The sequence below is a fragment of the Homarus americanus genome, unplaced genomic scaffold (genome assembly GCF_018991925.1).
Source record: "Homarus americanus isolate GMGI-L3 unplaced genomic scaffold, GMGI_Hamer_2.0 scaffold40248, whole genome shotgun sequence".
In the NCBI taxonomy this organism is placed as follows: domain Eukaryota; kingdom Metazoa; phylum Arthropoda; class Malacostraca; order Decapoda; family Nephropidae; genus Homarus; species Homarus americanus.
Window position 1 is genome coordinate 736,231 of NW_024712526.1, and position 23,296 is coordinate 759,526.

General features: G+C 37.1%; 1 protein-coding gene across 1 annotated transcript in view; it reads left to right on the forward strand.

Annotated features, from left to right (window-relative positions):
- The first annotated feature begins 1,412 nt into the window (after window positions 1–1,412).
- LOC121860622 (transcription elongation factor SPT5-like) overlaps window positions 1,413–23,296 on the forward strand; it is a 51,544-nt gene continuing 29,660 nt past the window's right edge. Inside the window, exons 1-9 of the mRNA XM_042357867.1 lie at window positions 1,413–1,515; window positions 8,560–8,646; window positions 9,191–9,499; window positions 14,136–14,270; window positions 16,123–16,217; window positions 17,454–17,591; window positions 20,626–20,860; window positions 21,127–21,217; window positions 22,109–22,220. Coding sequence (XP_042213801.1) covers window positions 8,575–8,646; window positions 9,191–9,499; window positions 14,136–14,270; window positions 16,123–16,217; window positions 17,454–17,591; window positions 20,626–20,860; window positions 21,127–21,217; window positions 22,109–22,220 — 1,187 coding nt within the window. The 5' untranslated portion in view covers window positions 1,413–1,515; window positions 8,560–8,574. The remainder of the gene's footprint in view (window positions 1,516–8,559; window positions 8,647–9,190; window positions 9,500–14,135; window positions 14,271–16,122; window positions 16,218–17,453; window positions 17,592–20,625; window positions 20,861–21,126; window positions 21,218–22,108; window positions 22,221–23,296) is intronic.

Genomic DNA, 23,296 nt, shown 5'->3' on the forward strand with positions numbered 1-23,296 from the left:
GGGATGTTTGGTTCACACTCAGGATGGGATGGAGAAAGGAAACTCACAATGTGCTCTCTATACATGTTGTATTGGATGTACAATGCAGCTTGGTGCTGGGAAGGCAGCATGGCTACAAGCTTGATGTAGAGAGAGCTGGTTGGTGAGGATGCTCAGAGGAGGACCAGCTTGTGGGTCGCCATGCTCGCCGGCGGGAGCGAGGGCCGCCAGGCAGCGGAGGAGGAGGAGGAGGTGTTGCTGGCTGGTTGATGTAGGTAGAAAGAAGAGAGATCACCACGAGGTCAGGTCTTAAATAGCGGGGGTTGGCGTGGCTTAATAGTTGACCCCCGCTCCGTGGGCGGCGCTGGTTGACCTAGACCACGAGGCACACACTGTGGAATTCGCAGGGTCAGCTATGCAGCGACAAACAGCGTTTGTAGGGGAGAAATCCACTACAATATTGTATCGGTAGTGTCAGTATGCCTGTCACGGCCTGTGGCCTACAAGTTGTACAACTACGTTACAACAGTACATATTATAAGCTATGGACGAAGTCGCTATGATGGAAAGCCCACTTCCTGGGTATGTCAGTGGCGTAGCTAGAGTGTGTGCGGCCCGGGGCGGCTTCCCGTGCCCCCACAAAAAATACATATTGCACAGTGACTCACTCTTATATATATATATATATATATATATATATATATATATATATATATATATATATATATATATATATATATATATATATATATATATTAAATAGTTTGTGTACCATTATAATATTACTGTACTTTCACATACTCAAATATAGTATGCTTTAAATACACACCAAACATACTTAAACTTTATAAGTTTCCTTAATCCTCAACAGGTTACAGGTTGTGTGTGTGGCGGGGGGGGGGGGCGCATAGCAAGGGTGTAGCTCATGACGTGGTCGTGATGATGTGGGTCAGGTGTTAGGTCAGACACGACAAGGATTAACTTGCCGCCGATACAAAGGGATGGATTAACGTCTCCAGTAGCTGCAGATATGGGTGATGAGCAGACCCAAAAGTGCCGCCCCCCAAAAGTGCCGCCCGGGGCCGGACCGCCCCCCCCGCCCCCCCCTAGCTACGCTAGTGGGGTATGTTCATTAGAATTGTAATAAACCCATACCACACCTAAGCTATTTACTTATATGTTACAAAATGTGTTCTGGGGGAGGAATTTACTCGTGTCAAGATCTTTATCCGTTAATCTAAAATGAGCCGCCCCATATGTTCAGTCGTTTCTCATCGCCCTTTGAAAACTGTTGTCATGACTTCACTGTCTAATTTCATGGACAGTTGGCTTTAATTTATTTTCTTTCCGCTTAATAGGCTTCAATTAGTGGTGTAATATCTACACAATGTATAAAACACAATCTGCAACTAAATTTTGAGCCACCGGGTTAACTCAAGGCGAGGAGCAACAACAACAGTCGCTCGGCCATCTTGGATCATATGGGGTCCTGTGAGAGTGTATCCCCACCATTATCACTTGAAGCTGAGGAATAATGTTAGTTATGTCAATGTTTTATAACCAGAAAAGTTTTTATATGTGCCATGGTGTTTCAGGAAGATTATTAACGTTAAACAGTAAATAGAAATTCAGATACAGGTCTAAAGCATAGTGGCTCATGACAGTGTGATAACGAAAGGAATGTTGATATTTTTTAATATTACAAGTAATCTATTTTCCTGGATTGTAATTTAATTGAAATTTAGAAGGATTTCGAGATTAGGAAATGTTAGACACGTGCAGAGGGGTTTGTGCTCCATACTACTTTTGCCCTGATTATTACCAGGGTTAATAGGGGATAAAATACGGGGTAAGGATTCATAGCTTATTTCTTTTGTTGTGGAAAATGCGATAATATTGTGTATAACTGGTGTAAAATCACTGCTAATATGGAGAACTTTACAGCCACATCCCCCGTCTCAGTAAGGTCAATTTACAGTAGTGAACCAGTCTGTCTTTTGGTATTAGAAATATGGGGTTGACCAATATGGGTATTATTTCACTCAGACACTCACTCACTTTTGGACATAGCGCCCCCGAAAGTTATAAACTACTGAAACATTTAGATCTCACTATTCTGAGCATTTTAAACTCCATATATACATTGTGTAAATGGATAATAGCGACACAAGTGAATTTAATTGATTAAGTAGTTTTCAGTCTTCGTCTCTGTGAGGAGATGTTATCGGCACATCACGCATTCGCAATATTGACTAACGTCATCCAGTCGTGGCCAATGAGGTATCGATATCTTCACGGGAATTTTTTTCGACCAATTACATTTGATTTTTTTTTCAAAGGAAGCAGCCTGGATAATTTAATTGACCAGTCTCACAATGGCCGTGGTGGAGGTTGGTTTTCGTTTGTGCTCCTATGATTATTTTAAGTTTATTGCCAAGTCTTACAAGAAAGACGATCATTCTATGCAATTCTTACGTATCCCTGGTCCTTCCACTTCTAACTAAGGTATTGTACTTTCGGACATGGTGTGCCCCATTGTTTTTAGCTCCTGAAAAATTTAGGTTAGTTTAAGCTAGGCCTACCGGAAGGTCTGGGGCTAGGAGTTAGGTTTTTGTTAAGGTCAGATGACTCATTTTCGTTTTCTCCCCCGCCCCAAAACCCCGATATTCCAGGCTCTCCCCATTAGGAGACTAGCAATTTTCGCCACAAATGAAAGTCAGTTTCTTTTAAAACACCAAAATACACTGGAAAAACATATTGGTCAACCCCAAGGGGCTCATGCCCTAAGGTACAAATTTACCTCAATATGTTTTTATAGTGTATTTTGGTGTGTGTTAAAAGAATCTGATCTTAAATTTTGGAGAAGTACTTCAAACGATAATCGGGGAGAGCCTGGGAAATCGGGGTTTTAACAAAAATGAGTCGTCTAACCTAACCAAACCTAATCTAACCTGACCTAATCCCTAGCCGGGGGCTTCACCCCCGGACCCCCAGTAGGCTTAGCTTAAACAGCAATGAAAGAAATCTATCATGATCTTGTTTACCAACACCTGATACTCTGTCACACACTATGGGGGGCCTCTGGCTCTTCAAAACACAGTCTCTGGTTACTGCACAAAAGAGAGTTGTATGGACAATGACCTACTTGAAAAAAAAATCATCACACAAACGAAAAAAATGCTAAATTGAAAATGTTAAAATTCGAAGATATTAACACCTACTGCTGTGCCCTCTTTGTTTACAAATCTATCAATCACTTGCTTGACACTAATTATTTCCAGTTCCGGGATAATCAGAGATACAACTTAAGCACCCAGAGCTACTAAGATCCGCCCTCTCAGTCCCAGACCTCCATGAAATATCACGGTGTGAAGGTGTGGAACAACTTACCCCCACACATCCGAGGAAAGACTGCTCCCTTCCTTTAAATCACCTCTAAAAAAATATCTATTGTCTAAGTATTAATATTTCTTGAATACCTACTATATTTACAGTACCTTCTTTTATTGTACCATCAAAACCGTTTTATCGGAAATTATTATGTAAATAGATAAGAAATTACCATTGCAATAAACATAATTGCCAACTAGACATACCGGGTAATCCTGACAGCTCTGTCCTCTTGTTCAACCTTATTACTGTACAACCCATGTTGTACTGCTCCCCCATTATACTTATGTTTTTCAATTCCACTGTAATTTATATATTTACTTATAAATAAAAAATGAGGTGATAATCGTGGTAACATTATGAGATGTTCTTATTACCACCATGCTATTGTACTATTCCAGATGATAGTAAATGTTACATAATACTTCCTTGAGATAAATGTATAGTATATATTAGGTGCCTAAAAGAGAGCTCAGGTTCTCAACTGGCTCAGCCATGTTAATATTGTTACAGTATTATTATCCACTCTGTATCTGTGTTTTTCTGGCTAAATAAACTATTTCAATTCAATTCAATTCAAACGAACTTAACATAACCTATCCTATTCATGGTAAAGGTGTAGAAGAGGGTGACCACCAGAAGGAATTGTCCGAATTGTTTTAATTTTTTTCTACACTACAGTAATATGATATTAAACACAAAAATGGAAACGACAATGCATAGAACCTGACCTAACGTACCTAACCTATGGGTATGTTTGGTAGGTTCTATGCATTATCATGTTAATTTATGTGTTAAACAACTTACCTTAGTATTGAGGTTGATATACATCAGCAATGGTGAGGAGGAATAGGTGGAAGCGTTCACCATCATTTCGGAAATGTCTCTTGAACAGGGATTCAGTAAGGTAAACAACAAAAATGGTATCGGGAGGAGAATTGTGAAGCGGGATAGAGTAAATAAAAAGAGTGTCAGGTTCTATTAGGTTCTCTGCATTGTCATTTCCCTTTCTGTGTTTAATATGTTATTCGCATTATATAAAAAAACCCAGTACTGTACAAAATAATGCATAGAACCTAATAAAACGTGACTTAACATACGGTACCCAACCTATCGGTATGTTAGGTCAGGTTCTATGCATTGTCGTTTCCATTTTTGTGTTTAATATGATATTAGTGCGTAGAAAAAATTAAACCAATTCGGACAATTCCTTCTGGTGGTCACCCTATTCATTTCCAACTAGTATAAATGGGGTTCAAAAGACTCAAAATAAGATCATCTAAATGTTTCACTACTTTTAAACTTTGGGGTGCACTATGTCCTAAAGTAAAATAATACTAAAATATGTTTTTCCTGTGGTTTTTAATGAGTTTTGAACGAATATGACATTCTTTCCGTTGGAATTCACTAGTTTTTTTATATTCACCCCCCCTCCCCTCCCCTCAACAATCTTATGGGAAGATATTTGGTAAGTGAGAGTTTTTGGGTGGAGGAAGTGGATACAAGTGAAGTTGACCCTTGGTGACTTCGACTCAGTGAACTCAGCCCAGTTACAGTGATCTCGGCCCATTTTGGTAATCTCGTTCGGCCTCACATAGGATGGGCCAATGTCAACAATGGTATTAAGGGTGAATTTATAGTGATACACCAGTCCTTCTCTCGCTGTTTTTAATATGTATTTCATAATGTTTAGACAATTCTAAGACATTTTTCTTCTATGATATCTCTTCCGGAAATTAAGGATAACCGAGTGTTGGGGTATGTGCCAATTTGGCAACATTGTATGGGTCTGCAAACGGCGGAAGTTCAACTGTCAGTTGACCCATACACTGTTGCCAAATTGGCACGTGCCCCAACTCGGAGATATTAATTTTTCAATATTATTAGATTTCCTCAGTCACAAGTGTCTCCATGATTTGTTTACATCTGGCGGAGAAGGTCTGACCCCACCTCAGCCAGTGCTCCTTACCTCCGTCTTCACTTCTTAGGAGTATACAGGGCATGTGTGGGGGTTGTGTGGGAGTTTCTTATTGGCAAAAGCAATAGGAGATTAATTATTGGGCAAGGGTTTCTTGTCTTAGCCAATGAACAATGCGTGGGTGCGTCAGGAGCGGAGATTTGAATTTTCAGTACCAGATATGGCTGAACAGGTGGAAGAGCTGTGCCGACATTGTGATAGAATATTTTACGTCGATTGCCGAGTTTCATCAGAAAAATAGTGAGGCAATTTCTATTTCTTAGAAAACACAGTGTATTACCGAACAGTGGTAAAGAGTCATCATAGTGTACAAGAGTATCTGAATGTAGCAGTAACATTTTTGCCTTAGAGAAGGCTTCATCTTCTACTTTGGTCCAAACCCATTGAACATCCTTCTTTGGCAATCTATTCAGGGAGGCAAGTATACAGTGGAGTGATTCTTCAGAAATCTGGAATAAAACATTATCAGGCCTAGGAAGGGTTTTAAGGCTGTTACATCTTTAGGGGGTGGAGCTTGACTTATGACAAGGAGTTTATCTTGTGTGGGATGAAGGCCCTCGCCATCTTTTCTGTGACCAAGATATGTGACAGAATTTTGCTCTAATTTGCATTTGTTCTTATTTAATCTGAAACCTGACTCTTGCAACCCTTGCAGAACTTTACACAATGTATCTAGGTGATCCTTCTTGTCTTTTCCTGCAGTGAGGATATCATCTAAGTAACTTATAACCTTTGGAATGTCAGAAAGCATATAATCCATTATTCTCTGAAAAATAGCAGGGCCAGAGTGAATACCAAAAGGCAATCTCTTGTGAGCATTGATAGTGAGATACTGTACTGTACTTACTAGATTCAATCGCTATAGAAATTTGGTGGTATGCTTGTGGCATGTCCAGCACACTGAACACAGAACAATTTCTCAAAACTGAATGTAAATCTTCGACCTTTGGAATAGGTTACATTACTACATCAGCACATTTGTTGAAAGTCACACTAAAATCACCACACATTCTGACTTTATCTGAATCTCTTTTATTCACAGACTCAATGGGAGCAGCACCAAATGGAGCACATGAAACACACTCAATTACTCCATCACTTTCCATTTTTATTAACTCATTTTGTACCCTGGACTGAAAGGCATAAGGAACTGGTCTAGCTTTGTGAAATTTTGAATTTTCTGAAACAGTGAGTTCAACTTCTGGACTATTATAACATCCTAGCTCATCTTTAAACACTTCATTGTAGTTTTCTAGGTTAGTGGAAACATCTGGAACATTTTTAGAGGCATGAAGATGATTTACAAAAAACACATCTTTCCAATCAAGTGCCAGTTTGAACAACCAGCTCCTTCATAGCAAAGCACATGAACCTTTTGGAGCAATCACTAGTGGAAGTTTAAACTGCTTCCCTTTGTAATCAATATCCACTTCTATTTCACCTAATGGTTTAAAGTTTTCACCAGTATAAGTGAGGAGACATACCTTGGATGGCTTTAATTGTAATTTAGAAAAATATTTCTCATACAAGTCATTAGGGGCAATATAAATGGCACAACCTGTATCTAACTGCATGGTAACATCATTCTTTTCAAGCCTCAAAGAAACATTAATGGGAGCATTTGCAGTAGTACTGGTATGTACAGAATTCACAGTATGTATTTGCTCTTGAAGTTGTAGAACATCTTGTACTTCATTGTCTTCAACCCTTACGGTGTGAATGTTCTTTCTGTTACATGCAGCAGCGATGTGTCCCTTGGTGTTGCACTTGTTACACACAGTCGCTGAACAGGCAATTTCTTCTCTGATGCCCGGGTTTAGCGCAAGAGAAGCACTTGTATGTGTAGAAGGTTTGATCTGAAAAATTTCCTTCCCTTGCAGTGGAGTGGTTATACTGCTTGGGCATGGCCCTTGCCTTGCTCACTGGCTGTGGTAACTTTCTTGAACGCTGGACTTGATGCACCGAAACTTCATCACTATCTCCAGCTTCAACTTGGTGAACAGGCGCATTTTGATTCCGGAACTGCTGCTTCTCAACGGCAGCAACCTAATGAGCTTGGGCTATTTGAAGACATTCTTCAAAAGATCTTTTGGCTGTAATCAGCCTCCTTTGGGTCTCAGCACTGTGGATCCCACTTTACAAACTGATCCCTCAATGCTTTGGTGAGGAACTGGCCAAAATCACATGTTGCAGCCATGTGTCTTAGCCTAACACTAATTTGCAGTGGACTCATTTGCTTCCTGAATGCATCTGTGGAATTTAAAAGTTTCAGCAATGTGAAATCTTTTGGGCTTGTAGTGATCTGTCAGTAACTTAATTACCGGTATCTCGACATTTCCCGAGTTATACTAATACATTCCGAGATCATAGCCATGCCGCTTTATATGAAATTACGAGTTATCGAGGATGTACTGTAATGGTTTTTGGTATAAATGAAGTAAAATTATATATCCTGAACACTCACAACAAGGACTATCAGGTAACTAAAAAATTGGCTAGTTTAGTGGCGTCCTTATTTGTAACATTTATTATCTTACCATTCATCTTTTCACCAAAACATTTTTTTTACTTAATAAAGTTGATTTCTGTGAGTGGAAATAATGTACCATGTGCACCAGTTTAACAGGAATGAACCACAGTGTATTGCTGTCAAAGTATAGCCCTTAAATGAGGGCCATCATTGGTGGAGGTTAGCTGCAGGGATGGCTGCCGTCATCTGTGGAGGTTTCATGTTTTTACACCCCCAGTGTACAAATACAGTAATGACTATAGCAGATGGACATTTGTTGATATCTTGTGCTGGTGAAGGGCTCAGGGGCAACCCCCATGTGCCATTCTATAACATGAGCCTTTTAAGAAAGTGGATGCCTATGTTTAATAGTGATGATAATATTACATGTAGTGAAGGATATTCAAATAAAGAATGTGAAGTGGAAAGTTAAGAGACAAAGTTTATACTGTTTAGATACGTTTACATCTGTAATGAAGGAAAATTTTTATTCTCCTGCATGAACAGGGGGAGGTTCTTAGTGCAATATAAGAATTAAACTTGAATTAACTTGAATACCATACTTGTCAATGCCATTCATATGTACAGTATGGTACCTTCACTGTACAGTACTATACTTTGTTTCATGTAAAGTAAACAATACATTACATTGTTATGTACTGTATGCAAAAACTAGTTCTTAATGCCAGTTGTTTTTCCACAGAAATAACCAGGCACAATGTCAGAGAGTGAAGGAAGTTACCACTCAGACTCCGAGCAGGAAAAGTCTGGGCCGGGCAGCGACAGTGAGGTAGGGTAAATGATCCTGTCTGTAGTCTAAGAAAGAAATCAGGGTTGTTTGATTTAAATCCAGTACATGTATTCAGCTAATATGATAACAGTTAAATCAGTCAGTATAAGGCTTTTAGCTGTTTCCTGAGCATCAGTAACTGTGGTTGACATTAACTTTTTGTAGAAGTTAAAGCAGACCAAGGCAGAGATGATCTAGCACAATTGTTCACTGTCTCATCCAGATTAGCACAAATTCATAGTGGGTGGGGCTTAGTGAGTGATAATTGGTTGGTAAGTATTTGGTACTGTATGAGATTTTCAGCTCTACCTTCTTTTGAGGTTAGCAGTGCTGGAGGATGGAATAGTTGGTCATTATATGAATTTGAACTAACATTAACCCTGGCTCAGGCTGGGATGGGATCCTATCCAAGAATTTGAGGACCCCCAACTAAATTGCCCTTTATTATATTAGGGCTGCATGGCTTAGGATGTGCTTGACACTGTCCTGTTATTGTGGAGTTTGTGTGTATCATTATCGTGATCAAATTTTTTGTACCGTTTAGGGTGAAAATCGACGAAGCCGAAGTCGCAGTGCTGGCCGTGAACGTTCGCCAAGCAGAAGCAGAAGTCGCAGTGCCAGTGGTAGTCGGAGCCGCAGCAGGTCAGGTAGCAGGAGCAGAAGTCGCAGTAGGAGCCGGAGCAGAAGTAGAAGCAGAAGTCAAAGTAGGAGCAGAAGTAGAAGCAGGAGCAGAAGTAGGAGCAGAAGCAGAAGTCGGTCTGTAAGATCAGATGAAGCGATGGAAGCACGAAGTGGGGAAGAGGAGATTAGTGGAGATGAAGAACCAGCTGATGGTGAAGATATTGCTAATTCTGTGAGTACTGGACTGTGTTGTGTCAAATGCCAATCTCATGGTCCACATAAGTTTGTATCTTATGTATTGTTGGCCATTATATTTTTAATAATTTTTATTATTTTTTGTAATAACAGAAGGATTCCCCTTTATATGTTAGTACTGTAATAATAATAATATGTTTAGAAGGCACTCCATACTTTTTGAGACTAAGACGTACTGTTTAGTATTTTGTTTTCCAATTACTGTACAGGTATCTGTCACGTAACGGAAATTTGGGCTATGGAAATTCTCCCGTACGGAATTTGTAAATTTAAAAAAAAATTTGGGATAAGCCCCATAAATCTGACCTTAAAGAAATTGGGTAAATTTTCAAAATTCTCAACACAAAAATTGCAATATAGAACAAAAGAAAAAATCACCGACATAATTTATTTGGTGTGGATTTCTTGATGTTTGCTACCATGAAGTGCCGCTGGACTCCCTTTGTTTATGTTTATATCTCCCAGAGTGTACGCTCCAGTGCTTGGCTTTGAGCCTAAATTCCATAAATCAATCAATCAATCAATCCCAGCATGTACGCTTGTTCATTCGACCTCACCTCTTGGATTTAACACTTACAGTCGACCCTCATTAATTCGGACTCCTTTAATCCGGATTTCGGATAATTCGGACGAAATCTGAACTAAGCGAGGGACTGTCCGTATCAAATTTCTGGTTCTGGGATTGTCCGATATATGGCGTGCTCGCCAGACTGCCAGTCATTGTTGACTTAGCGCCATATTCGAGTATCAGTGTTGTGTTGCCCTGCAATTTTCGTTGATATTTCAGTGATTAGGGATCTTTCAGCCTTGTATTTTACATCATGTCTTCAAGGGGGAGTAAAACGCCAAAGAGGAAGTATGTGACCCTTTCTGTGAACCAGAAACTGGAACTTATAAGGAAGTTAGAGGCTGGTGCCTCGGTGGCTAGAGTTTGTGATGAGTATGGTGTTAAAAAGCAAACAGTTTCGGACATATGCAAGGCTAAGGACAAACTCACTGCATTTTCTTTGAAATATAATGCAATATTAACCCCTAAATCGGTTAATTCGGATGATCGGCTAAAACGGACACCCTTCCCCCCCCTATTAGTCCGTTTTAACGAGGATCGACTGTATATACATATATTATTCAAGAGTATCCAGTGTATTATCCTTATTCAAGATGAGTAGAAAGAGGCCATCAAGTGCAAGTGAAAACAGGAGTGCTAAAAGAGCCCGTAAAGGAATTATGTTGGATATAAAACTTGATATTTTATGTAGTTTGATGTGGGAGAAAACTTAATTAGATTACAAAAACATTAGGGCTTGCTAAGTCTCCCAAGAACTCCCATTGCACCACCTCACCTCATGCAGCATTCACCATGGTTTGTGGTGAGTTAAATTCAAGTGTTTTGTGTATTATCATATATAAAATAATCAATATACAGGTATGTGTTTAAAAATGTTTATTTTCATTCATAAGTGTTCTCATATTTCTTCTTTTTGCCAAAAACGTTTCTTTAGAAATACATCTTCAATTATATAATGGAAGTCAATGGGACAGTAGGGTTCACGTTATGGTCAACTTTTCTAGGACGCATCCCTTCCATAACTTGGAGGATGATTGTAGTGTATAGTTTTGATTGTGTTGGGTCAACATTCCTTAGATTTTATGGAAATTTTATTGTACACCAAAAAAAATACTGGTTTGAAAGAAAAAAAATGGGTTGATCTTGTTTCATGGCCACACCAGGCTTCTGTTACTCTCTTCACATACTGAACTCTGATGAAAGACATCTTTTTGGTGAATATGGTGCAATATTGTACTTCTCTGTCCATATATGCTTTCTATCTCCCCTCTCTATTATTTTTTGATTAAGCAGTCTTATTTAATCATAGGAATTTTAAGATTTTATTTTATTTTTATTTTTTTATTTTTTACCTATTGTTGGTTAATATTTGGACTTGAACTCCATTGTAAAAGCTGGCACATCTTTCAGGGCCACTGGTAATACAGTACTAGCTTATATGACAATATAGATGCCCTTGTTCCCTCATCATCAGGATGTTTGCTTCAGGGATAGCCAGGTGTCCAACTTTCACCCTCAGTGCTGTCTTCATATTTCATTTCACCCATATTGTTCATAGGCTTTTTCCTTCGATTCTTACTTTTAGCTTTTCCTTCTGGTCTTACTAGCTATCTGGAGTACACAATTTCTTCATTCTCTTAGTGGTTGTCCTTTTATTTTTTATATCAAAAGGTTCTTTACTTAAGATGTGTTTGTGTGAGTGCTTTCAGCAGACCAGCTTACAACAGGGATCACTATAACACATTGTACAGTATTTGACATGAAGATACCTTCCTAGCAACATTATTTGCTACTTTTGAGTGTTATATAATGGCTCTATTTGGCTACTTGTACACCTAGACAAATGATTAATTAATAAAGCAGGGTATAGGCAGATACACAATGTTGTACACTATAATATTACTTATTAAGTGATGATAAATACATGACTGTACTGTACTAATTTACTGAGTGTTGAACACAGACATTGTGCCAAGCCAATCAGCTGTGTGCCCTTTGTAAACAAATGATTCATGGTGTTCAGAGAGATTAATTTTTCAGGAAAGCTGATTCTTTAAGGATAATATTTTATCCTGGTACCAAATGAATCTAAATTATATGAGAATTATGATGAAAATGCACAAAGAAGTATTAAAAGAATCTTTGGGGCTGGGAGCCACCCCCTCCCCTCCCCTCTGCCAGCTGCTCCTAGATAAACACTGGTCTTCCACATACAATGTACTCCTACACTTATTTGTTGTTATTTTTTTCTTTATAGTACTGTCCTTGTTTAACGTTGCCCCTGATAACGTTGTTTCGTTATAACGTTGCTACTCTTTAGATCTCCAATAATTCGGTTAATGTCCCAACGACTCAATATAACGTCATTTTTAGCGTCATCACTGACTACTTTTTACGGCACATCACCCTCTCTCGTCTTGGCGCGCTATATCTCACTCGCGGAATGTCACCGTCCCCAAGCGGCTTCAGTCTTTGTTAGGCTTCCATTGCGTTTGTGCGTGTTTAAGTGTTTTTGCTCTTAATACTGTTCTCTTGATAATTTGAAATGGCTTCCAAGTGCCCATCAAGTGCTACTGACATTAGTGTTGTGAAGAAGCAACATAAGACCATAAGCCTTGCTACAAAAATGGGGGTTTTAAACCGGGAGGAGGAGCCACCCGCCGGGTCTCAGTGACTCGCCACTTTCTGTATATGTAATGTATTTTATGGGGCAAAGGGAGGCTCAGAACGTAACTCCCGTATTTTATCTATTTCTTATGGGGAAAATTGATTCCGTTAACGTTGCGGTTTTGAGGAACGGAGCCATGACGTTAAGCGAGAACTTACTGTATACAGTTTTATCTTTATTCATAAGACTAATTCTGTGGTTTTACATATAACACTTTACAGTAAATAACAATTATCTTGGTGAAAACAGTTGTTGACAACTAGACAAAGTGTGATTTTCAACCCAAAGAGTTTGGTTTCATATTTTTTTATTGTTGATGTAATATTCTTTTAATAACCTTGTTATACACTTAAAGACCTTAGTTGTTGAAGTGCAGTAATAACATAACAACAACTGATTTTCTTTGAACAGTTCAGATAAGCTGTGTTATCTCCATCCCCCTCCCCCATATATTTGCTTTTTTTCTGACCTTTGCATTTTTCGGACTGGGGTCTTCCCCCAATTAGTCCAATTTATCAAGGTTTTACACTTTAAAAAGTAACCCAGTTAACTTTCCAGTGCTCATAAATATGCCAAGTGACATGCTCAAAATGATAAAAGATAACTTACTGGTACTTATAATGATTCCAAGTGACTCCCAGTTGCTCCCAATAACCCAAAGTGATTCACATGTGTTCCTGTAATGCCAAGTGATTCATATACGGTCAAGATGATGCCAACTAACTCCTAGTTTCTCATGACGATGCCCAGTGAATCATAGGAACTTATAATGATGCCATGTACCTCACATGTCTATAATGACACCAAGTGATTCACAGATGTTCAGATTTATTTTCTCGTTGTGTACCAAGGCTTAATACTTAGTGCATTGTATTTACACTACCACTAATGGGCCTTCAGGCCTATGGGTCCAGTTTCTTTCTGGTTTAGAAATTCCATCGCTGTAACATTGCCCTTGTGTGTATATTGAATTCTTGAGGGCCTTGTCTGTTCTCTACTCATGTTGCATTTAAGCCCTTGACTTTGTTGAAAATTCCTTGAAATAAGTCACCTAATTCTTTGAGTAAGTCACTTAACCCTTATGTGTACAATGACTTAAGCCCCAGAAATCCTAAATACAATGTCATTATAATTAAGGAGTTAACTATGTAAACTTAAACAGGTGAGTGTTTGTATCTTCCTGCTGTGTTATGGTTGACTGTTAGGAAGGCTTTTTCATACATCTAAACGTTTTTCTAGTTTTCACTCTTTGTATGAGAAAGGCATAAGCATATGGTAAGGAAGGCAAAAGACATTTTCTGGGTTTGACTTACTTTTTTCCTAGAATTTTATTTATGTGACTACTATAATTGAACTCGTATCTTTTATTCCCACTAGGAATATGACAGTGAAGAGGAGGAAGATGAAGAACGACATGCAAAGAAGAAGAGAAAAAGAGGTGCTGTGTCAGATTACTTCTTGGAGGAGGCTGAAGTAGATGATGATGAAGGTGAAGATGACGAAGATGAGGACGTAAGTCTTATATATATGCTGATGTTGGACTTGTTATAACTATTTAATATGTTATAGACATTACTCGGTTTCTGGTGTTTCTTAATTTATTAAAGCATTTTTTTTACTAAGAAGTCAATGTATATGCTTATTTTACGATATTCATTTACAGTGGTCCCTCGGTTAACGAACGGTTCGATTAACAAAATTTTGGTTAACGAATTACCTCCCATAAGATCTTCAATTCGGTTAACGAACAAAACTTCGATTAACGAAATCATTACGAAAAACATGTTTTGTTGTGAGCATCGGCTGATGAGCTGATGGGCTAGTCTGCCAATTCAGTAATCTGTTCTATGTTTACATCCGTTTCCAGTGGAGTATATATCAAGAAAGTTGTGCTCTTTAATATTTTTGCATTTTTTTATTAAAATTAATAGTCATTTTAAAATTTAGTTAACATATTGATAATATATGCAGTACAGGGAACTAGCTTTTTGTGCGCCCATCAGCCGCTTGACTCAGCCACCAGGCGTCAGTTTGGCTTTGTTGACAGTGGAGTGAACATCAATTTTGTTGGTGTCTTGAATATTTTTGCATTTTTACATTAAAATTATTGGTCATTCTGAAATTTAGTTAACATATTGATAATATATAGCGCAGTGCAGTGTTGATTTAAATAAAATAATCTTGAATACAGCGAGTGAACTTAAAATTTTATTGTTGAAATTACTGCATCAAGCATGGGTCCCCTGAAAGGTGATTTCTCCTCCATCCCCACTTCCTTCTCTTCTCCCTTCTCCTCCACCCCCACTTCTAATTCCCATCATCATCATCAACCAGGAACCTTCTACATACACACCTCAAAGTAAGTGTACTTTTCTGTGAGGGGACCAATTACTCAATATCCCATTGAAACAATGGATTCGGTTAACAAAATTTTCGGTTAACAAACGACTCTGTGGAACGAATTGTGTTTGTTAACCGAGGGACCACTGTACGTTGCTTTATACCCCAATTTACTGGTTTGCTAGACAGTGTGTTATGTGCTTGGCACTGTAGCCATAAAATGTCCCAGCTCAGATCAAGTTTTCCCAGATTGGAGAATATAAACAAATTTAGCTGCATTTACTGAATTTTATCATAAAGTTCATTGTAGAACTGATTTCAGGGATATGGTAGATGTATTCATATGATCAGGCATAATTTGGTCTAAGAATAACCTGGTTCGGGCAGATAATTAGCAAAGCCATAGGTAATAGCTAATGACATATTAGGTGCTGGATTTTATTTATCTTGTACCTAGTGCTTGGAGTGCTCCAAATTTAGACATGGCTGTCTCCTGCCCTGACAGTTAATTTAATAGAATATACAATAAAACTTTTTTGAATCTGATGAGGATGAAATATTATAGTTTATTTTTATTTATTTGGTTTTGGGATCCCAGACACACAAGCTTGGGATTCAATATCCTAAACTTTCTGGCTCATACGGGACTGTGCATAGTTTCTACATACAAGCTTCATCATGGAATTGGGTTTCAGGATCAATTACTCATTATATCGTAGACATCTGCCAGTATATTGATTCAACAGTAGCTGGAGTTTTATACTAGAGGAAAGCACATAGAGTATTGGTAGATAGTTGTGTTATGCCAGATAAATCTTCATGAAGAAAAAAAATCAGTTATCCATGATTATATTAATAGTTTGAGTTTCTACATGATTTAGTCTGTTTAGCAGAAGTTGTGTATTGTTTAATGGGTGATAAATTGCCTTTGTATTAATCTTAATGTCAATGATGGTATTTTATATTTAATTTTCTTTTAGATATTACATAGAACTTTATCTTATCTGTTGGTTTTGTTTTGCAGGGTGATTATTATGATCTGTTGGGTAATGAGAAGGAGGAGGTTGGCGTAACTGCCCGTGAGATTGAAGCCAACCGTAGAGCACACAGTGTTTGGGAGTAAGTTGCCATCTCTCTTTTTGTTTTAATGGTAATGATAGTGGTTAGTTGAAATTAGGCATGTTGATATATACGTACTGTATATACTGGGTAATTAAAATAAACCAGTTGCCTTATTTGTTGGAAAGAGAAGAGAAATAGCATACATAAGACATAATGTATACTGTATAGATTTTATATGTGCATGTGATTTTATTTATTCATATCTATTGTACCCAGCAACTTTGATCATCTTTCCTGGAAATGGAAGGAATAAGTCATTTATACTTTTATATATTAAAATTAGAAGTTGAGAATAAATTTGTGTGGTGATTTAAGATATTCTTGACAAGGTAATCCTGGAATGAGTTTACAGTAATTAAGAATGGAACTGAAATTGATGTGCTGTTTTCTCTATTGTGAACTATAAGTTGAGTAGAAAGAACTAGAAAAAAATATTGCATATCATTTTATAGGTTTACAGACAACTTACATATTTAACAATTATAGGGTTTTGAGTCTTATTATATATTAATTGCTTAAGTCTATTTTTAAGTGCAGCTAGGAAGCCATTGCATGTCACATTCTTCTGTTTAATTTGAAAGTTAACAGTGAATCTCAATACAAGGTGAGATGTACAGTACAGTATTCCTAAATGTTGGGAAAGTTTGAATTTTATTAGTCTGGTTTAGTTGTTTATATTTTATATATGCTTTGTTTGCACAGTGTACATAAAGGGAACTGAAACCTCAAGATACAGTAGTGAGAAAGTGATAAGGGAGAATGTTGAAAGAAAGGTGTAGAAAGCAACAGGGTGTGGCTGAAATAGCAAAGAGGAACTCACACTATATCCTCAGTTTGCTTATGAATTTATGCAAAGTGATTCCTGAATCCCAATATTGATTGTATTCCATATAAACTTATTCTGCAAGACAGTTATCTGGCACATACTGTACATTATTAAAAGTTTATGAATGAAATGTCTCCAGTGTATACAGCCCACAATCACTCTTATAGCATTATTTAACATAACTCTGCAGCTTGAGTAAAGCTAGGATTCCATTCACGCGTTTGCAGTGGTTGTGCGTTTTCAATCGCTACAGGGAGCGAGTATATATATATATATATATATATATATATATATATATATATATATATATATATATATATATATATATATATATATATATATATATATATATATATATATGAAGAGGTGTGAAGTGAGAATAGGAGCTAACTACTTTATTATTTCAGTAATGAGCGAGAGGAAGAGATTGAAGAATATTATCGTCGCAAGTATGCCGAAGAGTCATCAGCAGCCATGCGTTTTGGTGAGGGAGGTGAAGAGATGAGCGATGAAATTACTCAACAGACTCTGCTTCCTGGTGTTAAGTAAGTTTTGTGTTTGTTTAAGAAGAGTCGGGTTACTACATTTGTTACTGTTTTTGCTCATCCAAATCCAAACACCTTCTCTGTAAAGTTGCTGAACTTGCTCTCAGGAACACAATGAATTAGGATGACAAAGTGGAATTTTTCATATTGATCTCATGTCAATATGGGCCTCTAAAACAGCAATTCCTTCAGCCTCTCAAGCGTGCCCATACATGGTCATAATATCAATGTAAGTTGAATCATTACTGCTTATAATAATGTTCAGTCTTAGCCATATTCACAATGGTAGTAGATTGTTTACATTTGATTTCTTCTGGATACCAAGATCATTTTTTGCCTTCCATCCATTTTCATTGCTGTTCATAATTATCTCGGTTATATCATCACTTGAAATAACTTAAGGTATCTCGCAAATCCTCATAATGGCCTCCATATTCGAGAGTTTTAAATATTCATGAATTTATACCAAGTGTGTATACCATGAGTTTGTGTGCTCAGAGGGAGGTATGCATATGTTGATACAGTGTGGTTGTGCTTATTGAATAACCAATTATCACACTCGGGATCGCCTGAAATTTGTTTAATGAGCCTGTCACTTGTTCTGTTTGGAGCGCTATTCTTGGCTAAGATATTGTCAGATATTTATTCAAGTGATGCCTTCCTACAGTATGTTAAAAAGGCTGATAAATCACATGAAACACTCTAAAATAAGTAAAAATAAAGGCCATTTTGGCGAGTATTAGTGAAAAAGTGAGTTTACTGTTGATTCCTCTTTGTGCAGTACCCACATCATTGCATCAGTAAGTATAAAATTCACTTGGCAAGAAAGAGTAAATCGTGAGGAAGACGATGGTGTAATCAGAAAAAAAAGATTAATGTAAAATGTAATGGAGTTACAGAATAAAAAGTGAAAATAAGTTGTGGTTAGGCACGTAGTCGCTGAAATGTTTATACCCTTTTTTTTCTTGCTAGTTTTTTGTCAAAATCTTTCAAAAGTATTTTTTCTTTTGAAAGATTAATTATTACTGTACACATACTAAGGAAGAGACATAGACCAGTTAGAAGTTTCTCTGACAAAAATTTTAATTTAGGCACTATTTCCACTTACCACTCAGAGGAGGTAGACCTTGGCACGACAATGGCGATGCCGTTACAAATACATATCACATAAGCACAATATATTCATTATAATTCACCATACCCATATGCATGCTTCTACTGCACTACATTTCACTATCACTATTTTTCCAAGCTAGGCCTATATATTACAACATGCTTTTGTGTGGTATATGTGACTGTATTGTGAGTAGCCATCTCATCAATGTCTCATAAATAAAAAATATTTCACTATTTCATTATAAATATTTCAATTTACATCACTTTATTACTTCATAAGAAGAAATATCGAGGTTGTAACCAATTAATATTTGGAGATAGCGTCCACTTGACCACGTGGCCATTGCATCGTCTCACAAATTAAAAAATATTTTGAAATATTTCATTATAAATACTTCAATACACATCACTTTATCACTTCATAAGAATAAATAATGAGGTTGTAAGTAATAAATATTTGGAGATATTGGCGCAAACACCCACGGCAGCCATTTTTAAGTCACGTTCAGGACACAAACACCTCTCGCTTACTGAGCTAGATGCAAAACTAGCATGTTTGTCTGGACACCTGGTTCCAAGCAGGAGAGTGACATGAAGAAAGTGGCGTTAAAATTTGAAGTAAATCGACCTGGAACTTTTAGGGCAAATGAACCATATGCTTGGTGACGTGTCTGATCGTGAGGCAAAGTTTCATTTCCATTAAATCAAAACGCCACTTATGAGTGATTTATCCCGAGAGTGTTAATGAGAATTCAGTTTCATGACATTGGTGTTTTAGGATACAAAAATTAAATTATCAAACTTCTAATCAATTTAATGATCAAAATTTTAAATTGAAAGACTGCTCACATGACTGCATAGACCCTCAGTAAGGCATATGGTAGTTGACAGATATCTTCCATTTTATTTACATTAGGTCCATTTATTGTTTTTTATTCATAAACAGAACTCTGAACTCATTTATTAGATTCCTACTCATGATATCTGAGTGGGAATAATGACTAGTTAAGGTGGTTGGGGATGGATATTATACAGTAGCTACTGTAGTTCAATGTTACACGAGCTTTTGATCATATTGTCCCATACTTAAGGCACGTGTGTGTGTATATGTGTAACCTATAAGATTTTATGTTTACGCTAATCACTCCTTGGTATTAAAGAATATGGTCAGAAGTGTTGTATTAGTGTGTGTGAGGAAATGTTGACGCTGTTATTTGCTCAGTATATTGTCTACAGTGCTATAACAATTGATCAGAACAAACATTACCAAAACATAAGCAAGATTATGTTCATCAATGAAGTATCTTAAATGTATAAAGTAGGAGAAAGCCGTGGTTGGTGGGTGTTTACTTCTCTGCCCAACCAAAAACTTTGGAGGCCTGTCACTTCACTTTTGAGGTAGGAATTTTGAATTCATACTTAAGGTGTTTACCGACTTTAGAGTGACTGGGGTTTAGAGGTTCTATTTATGTTCTGTATTGGTTGATTGCGGCTGGTGATAGTCACTACGCTGACTGGTTCACCTGTGCCCCAAAAGCTGCAAAGATTGATTGTATGCCTTTAACCCCCTATGTTTAATTTTGCCTGGGCACCTAACCCCCTTATTTCAATTGAACCAATGTATCAATATACCACAGGTTATCCAGGAATGTATCCCTCACAAATGCAAGAGGGTTTACTGTACTCTTAATGACCTGAGGTGCTTATAATGAAGCCAAGGGAGTCAGAGGTGCTCATAATTACTTAATTTTAACTCATGATGGCAGATAGTCTTAATTTTCCTTGGGATTGATTTGACATTTGATAGTTAATAGATAATTAACAGCAACCATATTTCAGATTTAACAAAATCCTAAGAACTGTAGTCCCTTTCTTGGTAGGATACATTAGATGTGTTTTTGATTGGATCATTCTTTAGGGACCCGAACTTGTGGATGGTGAAGTGTCGCATTGGTGAGGAGAAGATGACGTGCTTACAGTTGATGCGCAAAATGATTGCGTACCAATTCACCGAAGAGCCTCTTCAGATTAAGTCAGTTGTGGCCCCAGAAGGCGTGAAGGGCTATATTTACATTGAGGCGTACAAACAGACTCATGTAAAGTCTGCCATGGACGGTGTATCAAACCTGAGACTTGGTATTTGGAGGCAGACGGTAAGAGTGTTGATGTTTCTGATATGTTACAGGTTGGCTTTGAAGTTCAGATTACAATTTGACTATGCATCTAACCCATTGTTTAAAGGTGGATCTTCAAAGTGTTTAAAATTGCCTTTGTATCTACTTCGAATATCTTGTAAATACATGAATATTTATAATGATGCCCATCATAAGTATTTTCATATTTTCATGTAAGATTTTAAAAATAAATTTGGTTAAAAGTATTTCATGAATCCCAAATCATAATGTATATTATTCCACAGATGGTACCAATTAATCAAATGACTGATGTCCTGCGTGTAGTGAAGGAAGTCCCAACGTTGAAGCGTGGTGCTTGGGTTAGACTGAAACGAGGTAATAGGTTTCTGTTTACTGCACTTTATAAATTTCTCTTTAAATGTTTGTAATTTTTACTGAATTTTTCAATATTGTAGTATGGTATGTTTTCTTAGCAGTCACTTATTTCTTTTAGTGAAATTGGTACAGTTCTTTATAGAAAATCAATGAAGTCAAAGCCATGGTAAGAAAGGCATAATGTAGAATAACTTTTATATCCTAACAAGTCCTTGCTAAACACAGATAGATTATCTTTGAATATATATCTTATGGTACATTACATGGTGATTTTAAATGAATTCAGCGGAGTGCTGAGGTAGTGAAGATACGGTGGTGAAATTTTACATAGGTATACTGTAAGTGATATCTCCATTAGCCGGAACAATTGGCGCAGAGCACTTCCAGAAATGAGAGGTTTGAGTACATGTACAGTACTGCTTTGCCCTTAGGACAGTGTGTGCATGTAAATGAGTAAAAAAAATGAAGAAAGTTACATAAATCGAGCTAAAAATATGAGTTGAAAAACTTTATGTAGACAGAGCTTGGGTAATACTTGCATAGCTGAAACTGTGTAAGACAAATATGCCTAAGTTGCTAGTCTACTATATTTTATTGACCTGATAACTTTTTTTTTCTTTCACATTTCCGAATTTTTTCGTAATTTTCTGATTGTCATCATATTTTTGGTTGGACGCTCCCCTCAAATTACTTTGTGCATTTGGTCTTAGGTAAGTCAAATGACTTAAGTGTGCTAGCAGAGAGTTACAAGTGCCAGCAGAGACTTAAGTGACTTAAATATGTTAGTGCATCCATGCCCAGAAATGACTTGACACCATAGTTTATGTTTAGCCATTACTTGATGTCACGCTGTATAGTACTTTGGTGCTTAATTATGATGGGCACTTACAGGTATCTTCAAGGATGATCTTGCACAGGTGGATTATGTGGATGCCTCACAGAACACGGTGCACCTCAAGCTTATCCCTCGTATTGATTATACGCGGATGCGAGGAGCTCTTAGGTGAGGTGTTCTCTTTTATTTTACTCATTTATTCATTTATTTTCTTAAAATAATAGTTTTTCACTATTTCAGCAATAAGAATAAATGAATGATAGTGAATGAAAGGAAAGTGTATGTGGGTGGGTGGAGTTTCCATGGTGGCACTTTCTACATGCAGTTCTATGCTGCCCTTTGTGTCACCACAGATTATGATAATAGGTATTGGAAAAAACAAACAAACAACATGATGCAGTACAAACAATTTTTATCCCTCAAAGGATGTTGGGAAAAATTAAAATATTAGTAGGCTTGAAATTTAATTTATTAAATTTTATTCTTAACTAGAAATGCAGTAATAAAAGGTACAAATTATCATTAGCTACATGGGACACTATTATAGTATAGTGCCCCCCCCCCCTCCCCATCAGTTATGAAGGCCTGACACCTCCTACCATTAACTTAGGGAAACGGAAACCAACATGCTCATTGAAGCTTTTTAGTTTTCTGGAAAAATCTAAAAAAAAATTTGCAAGATTTTTTATTTCCATTAATTAAATGATTTGTTAAAGTATTGCCTCAGGCAAACTAATTCAAATAGGAAATAGAAACGTCAAGTAAAATAGCAGCAGATCCTGAATTAATTTTGGTGTCATCTGCATACCAGCTATTGATTAGTCATTCTCTGTTCACCAAAAACCATGAATTCTAGTCAGTTTTTAATGTCCATTAGAAGTTCCACTGACCATTACATTAGAGCATTTACGGTATTCTAGGTTTTAGAATTTCAGATGTTTTAGTTTATGGTACTGTAGGGGGTCGCTGACTTATGAACGTCCAACTTATGAATTCCCACTGATACAGTATTTTATTTACCTGATGACTTATTTTTTACTTTCATTTACTATATTTTGTTTCTTCTTTTCCCTTAAATTAAGTGATTTTAGATGTATAGAGGGACTAAAGCTATGATATAGTGGGATTTTAAATCTTGATCTGTAAGTACAGCATGCACATAGCATGTGTTAGGACTTGGGTACAAATCCGACCTAAGAACGTCCTCAGGAACGGAACCCGTTCATAACCCGGGGACCCCCTGT